This window comes from Gobio gobio (assembly GCF_949357685.1).
Source record: "Gobio gobio genome assembly, chromosome: 4".
NCBI lineage: Eukaryota > Metazoa > Chordata > Actinopteri > Cypriniformes > Gobionidae > Gobio > Gobio gobio.
This window is the reverse complement of record NC_137100.1, coordinates 68,250,325-68,265,120: the sequence shown is the minus strand read 5'-3', so window position 1 is coordinate 68,265,120 and position 14,796 is coordinate 68,250,325. Positions and strand designations below refer to the sequence as shown.

Here is a 14,796-nt window from a genome sequence, read left to right as displayed (position 1 = left end):
AGGGTGCTGGAGGGTTCATGGGAGTTTGCCCAACCAGTCCACATTTGTTTTGTGGATTTGGAGAAGGCATTCGACTGTGTCCCTCGCGGCGTCCTGTGGAGGGTGCTGGGGGAATATGGGGTCCGGGGTCCTTTGCTGAGGGCTGTCCGGTCCCTGTATGACCGAAGCAGGAGTTTGGTCCGCATTGCCGCCAGTAAGTCAGACTTGTTCCCGGTGCATGTTGGACTCCGGCAGGGCTGCCCTTTGTCGCCGGTTCTGTTCATAATTTTTATGGACAGAATTTCTAGGCGCAGCCAAGGGCCGGAGAGTGTCAGGTTTGGGGACCACGCGGTTTCGTCTCTGCTCTTTGCGGATGACGTTGTCGTGTTGGCCCCTTCTAACCAGGACCTTCAGCATGCATTGGGACGGTTTGCAGCCGAGTGTGAAGCGGCTGGGATGGGGATCAGCACCTCCAAATCCGAGGCCATGGTCCTCAGTCGGAAAAGGGTGGCTTGCCCACTCCAGGTTGGTGGAGAGTTCCTGCCCCAAGTGGAGGAGTTCAAGTATCTAGGGGTCTTGTTCACGAGTGAGGGGAGGATGGAACGGGAGATTGACAGACGGATCGGTGCAGCTTCTGCAGTAATGCGGTCGATGTACCGGTCTGTCGTGGTGAAGAAAGAGCTAAGCCGTAAGGCGAAGCTCTCGATTTACCGGTCAATCTACGTTCCTACTCTCACCTATGGTCATGAGCTTTGGGTCATGACCGAAAGGACAAGATCCCGGATACAGGCGGCTGAAATGAGCTTTCTCCGCAGGGTGGCTGGGCGCTCCCTTAGAGATAGGGTGAGGAGCTCAGTCACTCGGGAGGAACTCGGAGTAGAGCCGCTGCTCCTCCACATCGAGAGGGGTCAGCTGAGGTGGCTCGGGCATCTGTTCCGGATGCCTCCTGAACGCCTTCCCGGGAAGGTGTTTCGGGCATGTCCAACCGGGAGGAGGCCCCGGGGAAGACCTAGGACACGCTGGAGGGACTATGTCTCCCGGCTGGCCTTGGAACGCCTCGGTGTCCCCCCGGAAGAGCTGGAGGAAGTGTCTAGGGAGAGGGAAGTCTGGGCATCTCTGCTTAGACTGCTGCCCCCGCGACCCGGCCCCGGATAAAGCGGAAGAAGATGGATGGATGGATAGTTTGCAGTTTCATCAGCAGAAGCCAGCTTCAAGAGGAGTTCGTAGGCCGCGCTCCCTCTAACAGTCTCCCCGCCTCCGTCTAACGTACATACAATTTTCTGAACAGTTATACTGTTTTCAAGGTCTAGACACGTCATTACTGCCATGTGGAATGATTCTGATTGGTTCTAACAACATGCAACGTAAGCAACTTTCCACACGTAGACAGATAGGAGCATATATCTCTAAAAAAGCGTAGACTTGATGTCGCCCAGGCCCAGATTAGTCCCCAGTGACCTCAGAGGTCACAGAAAAGCGTCTATAGGTCTGGCATCGCCTGCAGGAAGGCCCATATCCAATACTGGATCTGCACAAATCATACAACGCACACACACAATACTCCAGAGCATACCAGTTTCCATCAAGGTCGAGACATCTTAACTAACTATCAACAAAGCACTTCTCCAAAACATGCTGATACTACATTTAGTACAGAAGTGACTTTATTCTATAAAGAAAGAAAAGTATATCAGAGAGGTACATTTCTCCCCAAAAGAGTCCCATAGCTGTAACATAGATGACCCCGGGGGTCGCTTTAGGAAGACATACAGTTAACACATACTGAGCTCTTCTCACTTCAAACACCAAGGACATTCACCTGTCAGCACGTCTTGACACAGACTCAGAGCAGCTCCTGAATAATCTGGATTCAAAAGCACAGAGCAACTAAAACACTACAATATCCAAAATCACTCCTTAAATATAGAGAACTGATTTATCAAATGTAGGGAATGGTTATAACTTGATTATCATTCATTCTTATTTTAATATTGAACATAAAATCATTCTTGAAGGATATGTGTCTGATGAAGAGACAAGTGATGTTTGGCTTGACCCTTGACCCTTCAACACACACACACACACACACACACACACACACACACACACACTCACTCACACACACACACACACACACACACACACACACACACACACACACACACACACACACACACACACACACACACACACACACACACACACACACACACACACACACACACACACACACACACACACACACTGCCCCTGCCCCTAAACCTACCCATCACACACACACACACACACACACACACACACACACACACACACACACACACACTCACTCACACACACACACACACACACACACACTGCCCCTGCCCCTAAACCTACCCATCACATACACACACACACACACACACACACACACACACACACACACACACACACACACACACACACACACACACACACACTCACACACACACACACTCACACACACACACACACACACACACACACACACACACACACTCACTCACACACACACACACACACACACACACACTACCCCTGCCCCTAAACCTACCCATCTCACACACACACACACACACACACACACACTCACACACACACACACACACACACACACACACTGCCCCTGCCCCTAAACCTACCCATCACACACACACACACACACACTCACTCACACACACACACACACACACACACACACACACTGCCCCTGCCCCTAAACCTACCCATCACACACACACACACACACACACACACACACACACACACACACACACTCACACACACACTCACACACACACACACACACACACACACACACACACACACACACACACACACACACACACACACACACACACACACACACACACACACTCACTCACTCACTCACACACACACACACACACACACACACACACACTACCCCTGCCCCTAAACCTACCCATCACACACACACTCACACACACACACACACTCACACACACACACACACACACACTTGGGGGCGCTATAACACGTATCCCCACCCAACCGTTAGTCGGATTGACTTGGACATTTGCATATCTCAAAAAACATGAAAATTGAGCATGGATTAGAGCAGGTTAACGGCGGCCGATCGGAATGAAGCTGTGTGTGTGTCGTCGGCCCAAAGCCCTGCAGGAGCCGGAGCAGTAGAGCCAGCGCTTTCACACCGCTAGTCCGATCCAGCAATCACAGCTAATTCAACAATAGAGGTCGATAGCTGAACAATAATGCCCAAATGTCAACATTTCGATAGGAAGTGGCAAACAAATCCAATCAATGGTGCTGTAACTGTCCAAAAGCCTTCAGATTATCCCTGTATTGGCTGTAAATGATATAAATGTCTCTGTGTGTTCAGATGTTGCCTAGCGACCGCCTCACCAGCCAAGTTCCAGGAGGCCGTGCAGCGGGCCGGTTTGACCCTTGACCTCCCCGAGGCGGTGCGGGCGCTGGAGCTGCTGGAGACGAGGTGTGCGGTTCTGGAGCGGTCGGAGGACTGGGAGTCCAAACTCAGACAGCACATCCAGGCCCTCAGAGACAGGACATGAGGACCGATCAGAGACAGGACATGAGGACCGATCAGAGACAGGACATGAGGACCGATCAGAGACAGGACATGAGGACCGATCAGAAACAGGACATGAGGACCGATCAGAGACAGGACATGAGGACCGATCAGAGACAGGACATGAGGACCGATCAGAGACAGGACATGAGGACCGATCAGAGACAGGACATGAGGACCGATCAGAGACAGGACATGAGGACCGATCAGAGACAGGACATGAGGACCGATCAGAGACAGCACATGAGGACCGATCAGAGACAGGACATGAGGACCGATCAGAGACAGGACATCCAGGCCCTCAGAGACAGGACATGAGGACCGATCAGAGACAGGACATGAGGACCGATCAGAGACAGGACATGAGGACCGATCAGAGACAGGACATGAGGACCGATCAGAGACAGGACATGAGGACCGATCAGAGACAGGACATGAGGACCGATCAGAGACAGGACATGAGGACCGATCAGAGACAGGACATGAGGACCGATCAGAGACAGGACATGATGACCGATCAGAGACAGGACATGATGACCGATCAGAGACAGGACATGAGGACCGATCAGAGACAGGACATGAGGACCGATCAGAGACAGGACATGAGGACCGATCAGAGGAGAATGACACTTCTCATGTTTCATACGAGAACGGCAAAATACTAATAACTATTCTTTATAATAAACCGTTACTTCATTTCCCTGTGAGAGAAACTGCAGTGTTTTCAGACCCAATTATGCATATGAACAGATAAAGTTTCGTCCTGTTCTGTGAATCATTTTTAATAAAACAATGAAGAAGTTCTTTGGTTTGTGCTGTTATTCATTGAACATTCTTTTGTTAATTTTGGACGACTGCTTGCAAAAACTGATTCAAAACTGCAAAATTCACCAAAACCTATGACTATATTAATGTTCTACCTACAATAGGTGTGGAACTTAATTATCAAATGTAAAAATATATATATTTTTTGTCTTTTGGGAGTCTGAGAAAATAAATTTTTGAACGCCGTCTTAGAAATTATTGTTTGTTTACAAGTGCAGCCGCCGTGTGTGTGTGTGTGTGTGTGTGTGTGTGAGTGAGTGTGTGAGTGTGTGTGTGTGTGTGTGTGTGTGTGTGTGTGTGTGTGTGTGTGTGTGAGTGAGTGAGTGTGTGTGTGTGTGTGTGTGTGTGTGTGTGTGTGTGTGTGTGTGTGTGTGTGTGTGTGTGTGTGTGTGTGTGTGTGTGTGTGTGTGTGTGTGTGTGTGTGTGTGTGTGTGTGTGAGTGGGCATGTTTTCGTGAAATATCAGGACACAAATGTGTATAATGACATGGGTATTACAAAAAGAGGGTGAAATATGAGGACGTTCCCCATGTCCTCACTTTTCAAATTGCTTATAAATCACACAGAATGAGGTTTTTTTCACAGAAAGGGAACTGCACAGTCTCCTGTGAGGGCTAGGTTTAGGGGCAGGGGCAGTGTGTGTGTGTGTGTGTGTGTGTGTGTGTGTGTGTGTGTGTGTGTGTGTGTGTGTGTGTGTGTGTGTGTGTGTGTGTGTGTGTGTGTGTGTGTGTGTGTGTGTGTGTGTGTGTGTGTGTGTGTGTGTGTGTGTGTGTGTGTGTGTGTGTGTGAGTGTGTGTGTGTGTGATGGGTAGGTTTAGGGGCAGTGTAAGGGGATAGAAAATACGGTTTGTACGGTATAAAAACCATTACGCCTATGGAATGTCCTCACATTTCACAAAAACAAACATGTGTGTGTGTGTGTGTGTGTGTGTGTGTGTGTGTGTGTGTGTGTGTGTGTGTGTGTGTGTGTGTGTGTGTGTGTGTGTGTGTGTGTGTGTGTGTGTGTGTGTGAGTGTGTGTGTGTGATGGGTAGGTTTAGGGGCAGTGTAAGGGGATAGAAAATACGGTTTGTACGGTATAAAAACCATTACGCCTATGGAATGTCCTCACATTTCACAAAAACAAACATGTGTGTGTGTGTGTGTGTGTGTGTGTGTGTGTGTGTGTGTGTGTGTGTGTGTGTGTGTGTGTGTGTGTGTGTGTGTGTGTGTGTGTGTGTGTGAGTGTGTGTGTGTGTGAGTGTGTGTGTGTGAGTGAGAGAGAGATAGTGAAGGGCTTGTGTTTAACTTGAGAAGGTTTTATTGCAGTATAAATGTTTTAGTGGAGCTGAACTTTTGGACTTTGGTTATTAAATGGCCTTGTGATGAAACGCGTTATGACGCAATGACGTGATTGCGCGGCAACCGCAAAGACGGAAGATATTAATAAATAATAGCCTAATGTAGATTTGGAAGATTCCGCCTCCGCGATACGTTCTTTTCAATCTTCGTTTCGTCTTGTATCGGCTCACATTTGTTGTTCTTTAAGTATTTTCCTTCTTCTTGAGTAGTTCTCAACTGCCTGTTTGTGTTTTCCCGCGGAATTGGATTTTAAATTGTTGACGCGCGGGTTGATTCTTCCCGCGGATTAGTTTGACGTATTATTGTAATGTATTGTTCATTTTATATTCTGTCATTGATAAAACTGTACAAGATGATGCCTTGAGCTCCTTTGTGAATACAAACTGTGTTTATGATTAGGCTACTCACGATTATGTTACTGCTCTGTTTTAAATTGTTAATATTATTATTGTTATTATTCTGAGCCTTCAAAAACTTTAAAACTACTTTAAAGTGTCTGGTCATCATCGAAATTTGTCTTAGAAAACTTTTTAAAAGCTTATGTTGTGTATAACCCATATGTTTAAAATATGATTTATTGTTTTTTATTAAAATATGATTTATACAATAAAATATGATTTATAGTTGTGATATTTAGGCTCATTGGGTCAGTTAGTGCCCATGCACAGACCACACTTACAGATGTGCAAAATGTACGCGAGGCAAGACAATTTGAGCTAAAAACAGCTTAGCAACACCATGGCAACAATACACGAATACAGATAAATTCTTTAATAGTTTAATATCTGCACAAACGTACAGTCACGCTATCATCAATACAGTTTACTAATATCTGCTTCTATGTATTAGCCATACAAATATCTAACGGCTATACAAAGTTGGTTTACAAAAGGTCGATGGATGATGGTTGGTTGGTTGGTTGCTGGGCGGGCTCCTCCTGAGATGATGTCACTCCCCTGTGAGTATTTCATTGGTGGAGTCTGTAGGGGTGGGCGTGGCTTGGCAGGTGCAGGAGCTTCAGCAGGAGATCTGTGCTAGCGGCGGGCTGAGCGTCCCCATCTCCATCCACACACGACTGATCCACACTGCAGCCGTCTGAGTCAAAGACAACACAAAAACTGTTCTGACTGACACAAAACAAGTTGACACCAAGACTGAATCCAATATTTAGTGATAATATAGCAGATTTATGAGCGGTTTTGTGTAGGCGGGTCGTTTTTGACCTGGAACACCATAACTCTCTCTTAAATCCAACACAGAAGTGACTTTAACTGCAATACATGGACTGGCCACTAGAGACAGACTCCAGAAGGGAGTCAAATCTCATGTTAAAATTAAATTAAAGGGTTATTTCACCCAAAAATGTAAATTGTGTGATTAATGACTGAGCCTCATGTGGTTGGACACCCGTCAGACACAAATGAAGATATTTTAGTGTAAATCTGATGCTCTGAAAGGCCTCCATTGGCTCAACTTTACACTCTCAAGACCCTTAAAAGACACTAAAGACTAAAGTTACAAAGTCCATCTCACTACAGCGGCTCTACAATAACTTTATGAAGACGAGAATAGTTTTTGTGCGAAAAACCCCCCCCTAAATAACGACTTATATAGTGATGACGATTTCAAAACAAGGCATCATGAAGCTTCGAAGCGTTATGAATCAGCGAGTCGATTCAAGATTCAGATCGTGTGTCAAACCGTCAAACTGCTGAAATTTGGTGATTCAAACCGCTGATTCGACTCACTGATTCATAACGCGGAATACGTCTCTAACGTCATCACCGGCGGCCATCTTGTCACAGGCCAGCTTTCTGGCGGGCTCTGATGTCATAGATATACATAATAAAGGCTAGATGTCTTAGGGAGGAGTCTCTAACGTCATCACCGGCGGCCATCTTGTCACAGGCAAGCTTTCTGGCGGGCTCTGATGTCATAGATATACATAATAAAGGCTAGATGTCTTAGGGCGGAGTCTCTGACGTCATCACCGGCGGCCATTTTGTAAGCGAGCTCCTGATGTAAGGCGAGTGATCTGAACACAAATACGACAACTATCTTTGTTTTGTTGTAATTCCCTAACTATCTTTTAAAAAAAAGTTGTTATACCTCGAGTAAGCAAAGTCAATAAGTTTTAGTCCAGTGCAATAACATTAAAGGTTTAGTTCAACCAAAACATGAAAACTATCCCATGATTTACTCACCCTCGAGCCATCCTAGATGACTCTTCTTTCAGCCAATCAGGGTTATATTAATAATATCCTGGCTCTTCCCAGCTTTATAATGGCAGTGAATGTGATTTTGAAGCCCTATAAAGCGCATCCCTCTATCAGTGATCCATACGACTCCAGAGGGTTAATAAAGGCCTTCTGAAGCCAAAATATCCATAACTTTATATATTATAATCAGTCAAATTATAAGCCGAGTTCCGGCGGAAGAGTGACCTCTGACCCGACGCATGGATAACAATATCTGGATATTCTTTATTAACCCTCTGGAGCCGTATGGATCACTGTTATGATGGAGGGATGCGCTTTACAGGGCTTCAAAATCTCATCCCCCATTCACTCCCATTATAAAGATATTATTAACATAACTCAGGGCCCTTTCACACCTACCTTGTTTGGTCCGGATTTTCGGACTTTTCAGTTTGGTCCGAATCAAAATCACAGGTGTGAAACCTCCCCTGACCACAGTCCAGACCAAACAGACGAGATTTGGTCCGACAAAAAGAGGTCGTCTCGGTCCGGATCAAACTGAACAAAGCTTCGGTTCGTTTCTAGTGTGAAAGCATTTTCTGTACGGTTCGGACTTTCACACCATTTACAGGAAGTTCCAGTTTATGTTTAAATATTATAATGTTATTTTTAAATTTAATCTAGGCTACATTGATTATGAAAAGTGAAAAGATGCGCAATATGTCAGAAGACAGAAGGTCACAAATGATTTTGAAAGACATTTTTGTATGATTTTGCTTAGAAAGCCTTTCTTTAATGTGAATTTCGTTTTGTATAAATTGTATCTTAATTTTAATCAACATTTAATCAGATAATTGCCTGGATTTAATAAATAAGAAGCAAATAGTCTATAGCAGACAATAATCACGGGAGCGATCACATGCTTTACACATGAACTTGAGCGTCTCAAATAAACTGAAACTCAGCAGATACTCGTCTCACAAACATGAGAAATATGTGAATATAAAGCTAGAAATGTCCACTTTTAAACGTAAAGAAAAGAAACTAGTCAAGCAATGCCACTGTTCAATAGTGGCAACGATATGCGTCCGTTCATTCACTCTTGACGTCAGACGCACGTCCGTTTACAAACCAATCAGTGTCCAGATGCCGCCCACATAGATGAAGACGAGTGGACACGCGTGTGTCATGTGCAGTTCTTTATTGCACTCGCATAATTGCAATGTGAAACCAAAACAAAACTAACCGAATGTATAAAATGTATCAAAACATGAACTTCGATTCGGACCTTGGTGCGGACTCTCAGGTGTGAAAACGCCCTCAGATTGTGTTCGTCTGAGAGAAGAAAGTCATACACACCTAGGATGAGTGAATTTTTGGGTGAACTAACCCTTTAAAGGGTTAGGGTTATACTGGATTTTAAAGGGTTAGTTCACCCAAAAATGAAAATTCTGTCATTAATTCCTCACCCTCATGTCGTTCGACACCCGTAAGACCTCAGTACATTTACACTCACAAGACCCATAAAAGGCACTTAAAATCTCACCACAGCGACTCTACAATCATTTTACGAAGCGACGACAATAGTTTTTACGCAAAAAAAAAACAAAATAACACCTTTATCCAGCTTGTTCTTGTCTTCCGTGTGTGTCTCCACGACGCATGCGTGAGAATATGAGCAGATCCGGCGTTCGGACACATGACCCAGAAGAGATTTGTTTACGAGCAGAGGAAGACGCGCGTATCTCAGCTGTTGAATTCTACACTGATCGTGCTTTAGCTCTCGCCGTAGTTCTCAAAATGGGGCTAAAGTGGCATTTGATGGATTCCCGAACGCCGGATCTGCTCATATTCTCACGCATGCGTCGTGGAGACACACACGGAAGACAAGAACAAGCTGGATAAAGGTGTTATTTTGATTTTTTTTTGCGCACAAAAACTATTGTCGTCGCATCGTAAGATTATTGTAGAGTCACTGTGGTGAGATGGACTTTGTAATGTTTTTAGTGCCTTTTATGGGTCTTGTGAGTGTAAATGTACTGAATGCCAATGGAGGCCTATCTGAAGCCTTTCTCAGCATCAGCTTTACACTAAAATATCTTCATTTGTGTCTGAAGATGAACGGAGGTCTGACGGGTGTCCAACCACATGAGGGTCAGTCATTAATGACACAATTTACATTTTTGGGTGAACTAACCCTTTAACTAGCATTTTCAGGAAAAAGAAAACCCGCTGACCGGAACACAAGACGAGGGTTGAGATATGAAACGTGTAAAACTCACCTGCGTCACAGCAGACCCCTGGAGCAGCGCAGCGTCCTTCATACCCACACGCTTTTCCAGACGCCTCGCATGGAGTGGGCAGGAAGTCCTCCTCCAGACAGCGGAGCGTCTCCGGCGAGCCCACCAAACACCCCATCCCATCACCACAGCAGATACTGGGACCAAAACACCGGCCGCGGTCTCCAGGACCACACGACATGCACTAGAGGACCAGGACGATACATCTCAGTGAACCGTTTTTACAAATAGGGCTTATTCAACATCTTTCCTACATTTAGATATGTGGGCAAATGCGTTTTTGTCTCAGTGCATGCATTGTTTTAGTTTGGCAGGGTCGCCGCTAGCTTAGCTTAGCATAATGAATGGAATCCTATGTTGCCAGCTAGCATGTCCCGAGTAAAAGTGATAAAAAAAAAAAAAAAACCCACCTAGTTACTTCTTGTGGCCTGCGTATTCACAACGAGTACAAATAGCGATGCAGATTAAGACTATCAAGATTTCATGTGTTGCGTGATATCTCTGCGGCCAAGTAGCAGTGTTTCGCCCTAATATAGTCCCATGTCAATATCTGCCTAGGAAATCGCCTAGTCTTAATCTGCATCGCTATTTGTACTCGTTGTGAATACGCAGGCCACAAGAAGTAACTAGGTGGTTTTTTTTTGTTTTTTTGGATCACTTTTACTCAAAACATGCTAGCTGGCAACATAGGATTCCATTCATTATGCTAAGCTAAGCTAGCGGCGACCCTGCCAAACTAAAACAATGCATGCACTGAGACAAAAATGCATTTGCCCACATATCTAAATGTAGGAAAGATTTTGAATAAGCCCTATTTCTAAAAAAAGTGGAGTGTTCCTTTAAGGAAACTAATGAACACACCTGTCGGGACGGCCAGTCCTGGATGGATCTTTTGCCACCGATGGGGCAGTTAGAGATGTAGCAGGCCGAGCAAACGGACAGCAGATACAGCAGACAAGCCACCGACAGCAGACCTCCAGACATATCTGTGCCAGAGACACACTCATCACACTACAGTCTCAATACAACCACACTGGAAATGAAGACAGGACTTACTGTAGCGAGGCTGAAATGGACAGCTAGTGAAGAGATTCGGCTTCTGAGCAACGATGTTCATTTGTGTGGTGTGACGAGACTCTTTTTATACCTCTCTGCTACGTGATATTATCACATTATTACCTGTTAGCTGCAATCAAGAAGCCTTAACTATCTAAATGTTAATGATGTGACCTGATAAGGTCAGTGGACCGGTCACTACGCTGTCCAGTAAGAGGGATGTGCGTCATTAGCGGCCCGTGATCAGGCATACGGTGTGAGAGAGTTGATTGGCAGCTGTGAATTAACACAAGAGCGTTCATTTATGAAACTTTCCAAAACAAGGTTTTCAGAAACACTTTTGGTTCCCCAAAGAAGCTTTCCCTTAAAACATCCATGGGAAGAGTTCCCAGTTCCGGCTGACCTAATGCAGCCTAACAATCATTTCACTGATTTGAATAATATAAACTGATAATGTTGTGTGTGTATTCCATAGTAAAGAGATGTGTGTTAGTCTAGATTTAAACTGACAGAGTGTGTCTGCTTCCCGAAGACTGTTCCAGAGTTTAGGAGCTAAATAGGAAAAAGAGTTGATTTGGATATTCTCGGTATGATCAACTGGCCAGAGTTTAGAGAGCGCAGTAGACGTGATGGAGGATAATGTGTTAAGAGCTCAAGTGCTGGAGATAAACCATTTAGTGCTTTGTAAGTAATAAGCAAGATTTATAATGTATGTGATGTTTAATAGGCAGCCAGTGCAGTGTTGACAGAACTGGGCTAATATGGTCATACTTCCTGGTTCTAGTAAGAACTGGAGCTGCTGCGTTTTGGACCAGCTGGAGTTTATTTATTAAGCGAGCAGGGCAACCACCCAGTAGAGCATTACAATAATCTACAGCTCATCAACGAATCAACTAACTGTCATTGAGAGCGTAATTTAGATATTTTTAAGATGGTAGAATGCAGTTTTGCAGATGCTAGAAACGTGGCTTTCAAACGAGAGATTGGTATCAAAGAGCACACCCAGGTTCCTCACTGACGACGAGGACTGGACAGAACAGCCATCAAGTGTTAGACGTTAATCTTGTGAATTGGTAAGTTTCTTCAGGGCGTGAAGAAATATAGAGCTGAGTATCGTCAGCATAAGAATGAAAACTAACGCCATGCTTCCTAATGATATCTCTCAGTGGTAGCATGTACAGGGTGAAGAGCAGCGGTCCTAGCACTGAGCCTTGTGGTACTCCATACTGAACTTGCGATCGGTGTGACATCTCTTCATTTAGGATATGAAGATAGGAACTCACTCTACTCCCTTTTCCCATCATATATCAGACCGGAAAGGCATTTATTTAAAAAAAAATGAAGAAAATATTGTGGAAAGTGGAAATAAAGTGTCTAACGTGTGTTTAATAATAAAGTGTTATCGGTTAGGTGTAGGTGTAGGGAGGGCTTTATTGTCCCAATAAGTCGGCATCCATTTAATCATTTTACTAAATATAATCATTATCATTGCATACTGTTTACAACAACACTGGGGTGCAAAAATTATCTGCCGCTATTAATGTTTATTAACAACTAGTTACTATAAATAGCATCTAACTACTATTTTATTAGCAACTAGTTACTATAAATAGCAACTAACTACTATTTTTGAACTAGTTACTATAAATAGCATCTAACTACTATTTTATTCGCAACTAGTTACTATAAGTAGCATCTAACTACTATTTTATTAGCGACTAGTTACTATAAATAGCATCTAACTACTATTTTATTAACAACTAGTTATTATAAATAGCATCTAACTACTATTTTATTAGAAACTAGTTACTATAAATAGCATCTAACTACTATTTTATTAACAACTAGTTACTATAAATAGCATCTAACTTATTTTATTAACAACTAGTTTCTGTAAATAGCATCTAACTTATTTTATTAACAACTAGTTACTATAAATAGCATCTAACTACTATTTTATTAGAAACTAGTTACTATAAATAGCTTCTAACTACTATTTAATTAACAACTAGTTACAACAAATAGCATCTAACTACTATTTTATTAGCAACTAGTTACTATAAATAGCATCTAACTACTATTTTATTAACAACTAGTTACTATAAATAGCATCTAACTACTATTTTATTAGCAACTAGTTACTATAAATAGCAGCTGACTACTATTTTATTAACAACTACTATAAATAGCATCTAACTACTATTTTCTAACTAATATTTACACTTAATACAAAGAAAATACTGCTATTTTTACACAGTGTAAATAGCCGCTGCTTTATTTTTAAGAGTCTTTGACTTTCTGCATCGGTGATAATGGAACTGCATGAATTTGTTTATAAACATTTCTCAGTTTTGGCCATTGCTGAGTTCCATTTATAACAGTCAATGCAAAATATTGAAACATGAGCATAATATTAAAGTAGTATTAACTCCCCAAATACTAGTCTTGCTCTGTTATTACTTGTATTAGACCACTCGGTTTCAAGACATATACACAATCACTGGGACGCTCTAGAATCACACGTTCTTATTATATATTGGATTTTAAATGATTCTTTTATAGTTTTTTTCTAACTTGTGAAAATAGCCAAGGGGGCTGGCATGCATTAAAACCCCAACCAAACATCAACAGTGTTTAGAATCCACGATCAAAGCTGATTCTCCCTCAGATCGGACACAGGTGTCCCCCAGGGCTCGGTCCTTGGCCCTCTGTCGTTCATGCGAAACACCCTCAGGCATCTGAACAACCATGGCATCAAAGTGGCTGATGATTGCGGAGTTCAAGATGACTTTTGTGGCACAGAAGCTTGTGTTCTTGTTCTTGAACGTGTTCATATGTGACTCGCGGGAGCCTAATGAGCCTAACCCTTGTGTCGAGGGAATAATGAGTGCTGAGGTGATTAGTCTGTAGAGTCACACGCTAATGACAGAATTGTCACTTTTTACACGCCTCCTCTGCTTTTCAATCATTTATCTCTGATTAGCCTTTAATAGGTCACATATCCCACGGATTTAATCTAATTATAGAATTATTACCTCGGGTCAACATAGGCAGCCGCTGACGGAAAGTCACGTGCGGCTTTTACCAAACTGAACAAGTTGAATAGTTATTGGTTCATTTGAACACATTTTGGTTGATATAAGTGTCAGTGATCAAATGTGTCTTTATTAATACACCAGATGCTTTTTGCTTAATGCTATTGATTCACGTGGACACAGTAACAAGCTTTCCTGTTTCTACACAAACATCAGATTTTATGTGGCAATAAATGTCATGTGACTGATCACTCTGGACCTGCAGGAAAATTGCATCATGTCAACAGTGATTAGACACATGGTGTAATTATAGTATCGGCCAGCAGGGCCTAATGGGGCCATTCTAACCAGTCCCACACTGACCTTCAAGGTCCATCATATCAGTTTGGGGCTTTGGGACTATAATCAGTATTTTTGGTTCCCAGAACATTCTGGGAACATAAGTTTTGGCTTCCAA

The 14,796-nt window shown here is 43.3% G+C and overlaps 2 protein-coding genes across 2 annotated transcripts in view; one reads left to right on the top strand and one right to left on the bottom strand.

The window, feature by feature from the left end:
* thnsl2 (threonine synthase-like 2) overlaps window positions 1-4,389 on the top strand; it is an 18,794-nt gene extending 14,405 nt beyond the window's left edge. Inside the window, exon 9 of the mRNA XM_079814404.1 lies at window positions 3,380-4,389. Coding sequence (XP_079670530.1) covers window positions 3,380-3,569 — 190 coding nt within the window. The 3' untranslated portion in view covers window positions 3,570-4,389. The remainder of the gene's footprint in view (window positions 1-3,379) is intronic.
* Window positions 4,390-6,717: 2,328 nt separating this feature from the next.
* On the bottom strand, window positions 6,718-11,232 carry oxt (oxytocin; the record flags this gene model as incomplete). The annotated part of the gene is made up of 3 exons (XM_079814707.1): window positions 6,718-6,845; window positions 10,231-10,432; window positions 11,110-11,232. The coding sequence occupies 3 exons, from the start codon at window positions 11,230-11,232 to the stop codon at window positions 6,718-6,720; spliced, it is 453 nt and encodes a 150-aa protein (XP_079670833.1).
* Window positions 11,233-14,796: the final 3,564 nt, after the last annotated feature.